We start from the raw sequence: 4,699 nt of genomic DNA, 5'->3' as shown, positions 1-4,699 counted from the left end.
ACTACGAAAACACAAAACAAATCATAACTCGGTCAAAACTCAATATCTTTGAAAACAGAAATAGGGTTCGGAGTCCTTACAGCGAGACAAACAAAATCTCCAACAGCAACGAACGACAAAAATCGCTCCGCGGGCCCCGAAATCGGACTTCTTCCTTTGCTTTTCCGCTCTTTCTCTCCTCAAAATATCTGATTTTTTATAAATGTTTTCTCTCTCCTCAAAACGAGCTCATTTTCTTATATCATTAGTGGGATCGGCCCGGCCGATCGCCACATCGTCCCGGGACGATCAGACCAAAATCGATCGTCCTGGACGACTCCCAGAACTATTCTCAGGACGATATTTTCTACAGTGCAGATCGGCCTGGACGATCTCACTATCGTCCCGGCCGATCCTGGGAAAAATTCACTTTTCCCAGCAGCTACAGCTACAGCAAAGGAACGAGATCTCACATGTGAAGAGTTGGAAGATCCAGAGAAGACGACTTTCTTAATAACCTGATCAGTGAAAGGCATAACAAGAGACTCAACCATTACATCTGAAATAACCTCACCAGAAGGGAAGCGCTCAGAGAGAAAGCCTGAATGATTGGAAGCATTGAAAAGATTGTAGAAATAAGATATAGAATCATGAATAGCATCTGACATAGAAGACCTAGAATTATTCATAGCTAAGGTGATGACAGTATTTATATAACTTCTCATTAACCGAATTTTAGAATATAGAAATTTCAAATCCTCTTCTCCCTGCGTTAGCCACTTAGATTTGGCTCTCTGTTTAAGCCAGGAATACCACATAGAAGATGCCACCTCAAGCTGATTACTAATGTTTTTAAGTTCCAAAGAACCTTGATGTAAATCAACATCAGAATTCAACTTGTTAAGGCATACAAGTTGCTTATCTTGTAGCAGTTTAAGGTGGTCAGCCATCATAATAGAATTAGCCCAAGGTTTATCTCTTATAGCCAATTTCAGTTGCTTACGTTTGGTGGCAAGATCCACTAAGAGATTACCAGTGGCTTTGGTGCCAAAAATACCCATCAAAAGACACCAGAAGTGATCACTTTTTACCCAGTAATTTTTGAATAAAAACCGATGCTTAGAGACGTTAACCTTTGAGCTAGTACCAAAGGAGACCATACCAGCGATCATTTGTGAAGAGAAGAAGGTAGGTTGAAAATCCAACCTATCATAATTCCATTTTATCCAGATCCTACCATGATTGGCATAGTCAAAATTGTTGCAACATGATTCTAGATCAAATACCTTATGGCAGTTGAGGAAGCTCAGATCAGAAAGGCTAGAGAGTTGGATTCTATTCTCTAGAATACAAAGCATGTCCAAGCGAAACGATTGAATAAGAAGTTTACATTGAGACACCTTATTAGAGGAAGAGAAACCTCTAATATTCCAAGCTGCAATATTAGTACAGATCATTTACGCTTAGCAGAGGTGGTAGGAGGCTTTTTGGAACTCTTTCCTTTAGCATTTTTCCCCTGTGTTTTCTTGGCTTAATTTACTTTTACTCCCCCCCAGAATTGGAAACCTGCTCCGAGAAGGAGGAGCTATCAGTTTCAGAGGTAGAAGGGAGAAGAACATCATCACCTTTCTTTGCAATAGGTATATCATCGGATTCCTGGAGAGACGAGAACTTGTTGCACACCTGCAACTAGGGGGAAATAGGAGTACTGGAATGAGGTAATTCAGTTTCTCCAATATCAGCTATAGTGGGAGAGTTGAGATTTGGAATGGGAATATTGTCAATTTCGGTGGGATCACAAGTAGTTTCTTTCAACACCTCAGTATTGTGATTCTTAGGAATAGCAAAATACTTTTCAGTAGATGGTTCAGCATGATCAGCCACCACAACATTTTTGCCACTATCTTTTGGGACCCAAATAACCTGAGATGGAACTAAGGCCAGAGTGGAAGCAGGGGAAGTAACAACATTGGGAATAAGTTTGGGTGTAACAGAAGTAGACCCTGCCACGTTCACCCTATTATTGCTTGCCGAGAATTTTCTGAGTTGATTATGATTCCTGGGATTCCTTGAGGAGCTACGACCTCTGTTTTGATTGGGAGGATTCTGATTAGAAGGCTGAGAGGAGGGGCAGTTCAAGGTTTGAAGAGCTAAAGATGCACAAGACGCACAGGGAATGGGCTTCCGCTCATACTGAATTTGCATTCTGATAACATCCCCTTCAATCGCTACAGCTACACTCTCAGGAAAAGAAGAGGTAGTGGAAACTTGTATATATACTCTAGCATAGGTTAGTATGGTTTTTGCGGCAGTTAAGGCATCTACCGCTATAGGGATTCCGATTTTGGAAGCAATTTTTGAGATTCCCTCAGAGTTCCTACAGATTAGAAGGAGATTGTGAATCCAAACCCAAATGGGTACAGATGTAAAGTTTTCTCTGGTGGGACTGAAATTTTTTGTCCATTTCTGAAAAATGAATGGTTTTCCATGGAAGAACCAAGCCCCCTTAGACCACACCATGTCATAATCTTCCAATAAAGAGAACTTGAACAGAAAAAACCCATCCGTAAGAGCTATAAGTTGAAATGTACCTTTGAGCTTCCATATACTCATGGCAGTTTCTTTCAAAGCTTCATAGTAAGGATGCTTACCCACCGAATAGCCAACAAGGCAGAGATTCCATTCCACCGCAGCTGGCTCAGTGTAGTCTTTATCAAAAGGGATGATCTCCTCCGGAGTTTCCATTAGGGATACTAGTATGTGAGGAGCTGACGGTCCAGGTTCAGAAATGATATTCAACCAAAGGCGGTCGAGAGAACGGGAAGCAGGAGCAGAGACGCATGCAGAAGCATGAGCCATAGCTGGAAAATGATGAGAATCATGCAAATCCATGAGGACCACCGGCCTTGGCCGGTGGCAGCCGGAGGGATGAAGGCGGAAAAGCAGTCGCAAGGGAGAAGACGGCTAGGGAATCCTCTCGCTCCTCTAACTATTCCAATTAATTTTTTTTAATATTTGAGATTTTATATACGCATCAGATATATAAATTTTAAATTCAAATTCAAAATTGCTTGCAAAATCGGATATGCTTGTTGCGAGCTAGAATATATACGACAATAAAGTGATGGAGTTTTTTTTTTTTTTGTCTTAGCATTGCACATATATTCAACACACAAACAAATAAGATGAGAACAATATGATTTTTACGTGAAAAACCCTAGAAAAAGGAAAAATCATGGGGCCACGCTTAATTGAAGTGATTCCATCAGATTGAGTGAATTACAACGTGTGACCCGTCCTTTAATTTGAGGATGTTGGAATTACAATAATTTAAGGAGTAGGACATAAGTCTGACAATGGTCGCTGGCTGGGCAGAAGTCTGACCACACTGGTGGCCGGGCAGATGTTTGACAATGGTCGCTGGCTGGGTGAGAGTCCGATGACGACTAGTGGCCAGGAAGTGGTCTGACAACAGCTGGTGGATAGGAAAAAATAAGACTACGGTTGATGGCCGGGCGGAAGTCTAGTGACTGTTGGTGGCCAGGAAGAAGTTCGTCGATAGATGGTGGTCAGTTGGCCGTGGTACGACGGTGGTCCGACGATGGTTGAGAAGGAGCTTGGTGGAAAGAGATATCTCATATTTCTCTTTCTTCTTTCTCTTCTTTTTCTTTCCCTTTTTGTGTAGAATGAGGGATATATTTATAATTTTTTTAGAGTGACATGTTTAGTAAATATGAATAAGATCAAGGCCAGGTATATTGAGAGTTTTTTTCATGGATGACCGATATTGATTTATTTGATCACTGGTTATTTATTCCCCCATTTGAGTATCTTGATGATGTTAGAATTTAACAATCATGGGCTCGTTGGATTCATCTCGTTGAGCCGCTCGATTTGACTATATACATGTCACATTTGGAAATCATTTGGTTCTTCAACTTATGCTTTGAACATTTCAAAAATGCTTCAGGCCAGGCCGCCCCTGATTTGGATCCATTTGGTGTAATTTATTGTCGTTGGGTTCGTCTTTTCGAGATATACAGTCCGACTATATGATTGTTGAAAGCTTGAAATTGGAGTTCGGATGGTCCCATAATTAATTTTGAAAGTTTCTAATTCATCTTTGCCTCAAGATTCATGCCCGTTCAAGATATTTTTTGATGATATATCAATAAATGGGGTCATTGTAATTATTTTGAAAGAGATTACAAATTATATATGTTGTGGTAAATGTAATTTGATTTAGATCTTATGAGAAAATAGATTCAAATTGATAATTCTATTACAAAGATATAGATCTTAATACTTTATAATATTCTTTACTATAAAATTCAATCACAATATATTTATTATGTGTGCATGCAAGATAAATAAGATCAAGTTAAGTAGTTCTTCATAAAAAAAAAAAAAACAAATCCTTTATAATATTCTTTACTAAAAATAATTAGAGAATATTTCATAATCTAAATATTGAGAAACAACCACAAAAATCGAGGTAAAAAATGTAGCAAAACTTCGATGAGCATAAGATTAATTAATAAAAAGCTAATGTATAAGCGCGGGGCAAATTATCCAAAATATTTCTAATCCTTGCAAATGTGTAGTAAGAAACAATAATCAAAGAAAAATCATAAAAAATAACCTTAAAATAGAAATCGGACTGTTTGGGGTCGGACGAGCGGAGGCGATTCCGATTGGGGGCGGCGGTCGGATTTGGGCC

The 4,699-nt window shown here is 39.3% G+C and overlaps 1 protein-coding gene across 1 annotated transcript; it reads right to left on the bottom strand.

Annotated features, from left to right (window-relative positions):
• Positions 1–1,668: 1,668 nt before the first annotated feature.
• On the bottom strand, positions 1,669–2,838 carry LOC110101904. Its single transcript, XM_020830000.1, has one exon. It carries the CDS (start codon positions 2,836–2,838, stop codon positions 1,669–1,671), a length of 1,170 nt encoding a protein of 389 aa, XP_020685659.1.
• Positions 2,839–4,699: the final 1,861 nt, after the last annotated feature.

Source organism: Dendrobium catenatum, unplaced genomic scaffold (assembly GCF_001605985.2).
Source record: "Dendrobium catenatum unplaced genomic scaffold, ASM160598v2 fragScaff_scaffold_974, whole genome shotgun sequence".
In the NCBI taxonomy this organism is placed as follows: domain Eukaryota; kingdom Viridiplantae; phylum Streptophyta; class Magnoliopsida; order Asparagales; family Orchidaceae; genus Dendrobium; species Dendrobium catenatum.
Note: the sequence above shows the minus strand (reverse complement) of the source record. Positions and strands in the feature narration are given on the sequence as shown.

What these genes read in the sequence shown, in the direction of transcription:
- LOC110101904 (XM_020830000.1), bottom strand. Translation starts at nt 2,838, where the DNA reads ATGGCTCATGCTTCTGCATGCGTCTCTGCTCCTGCTTCCCGTTCTCTC.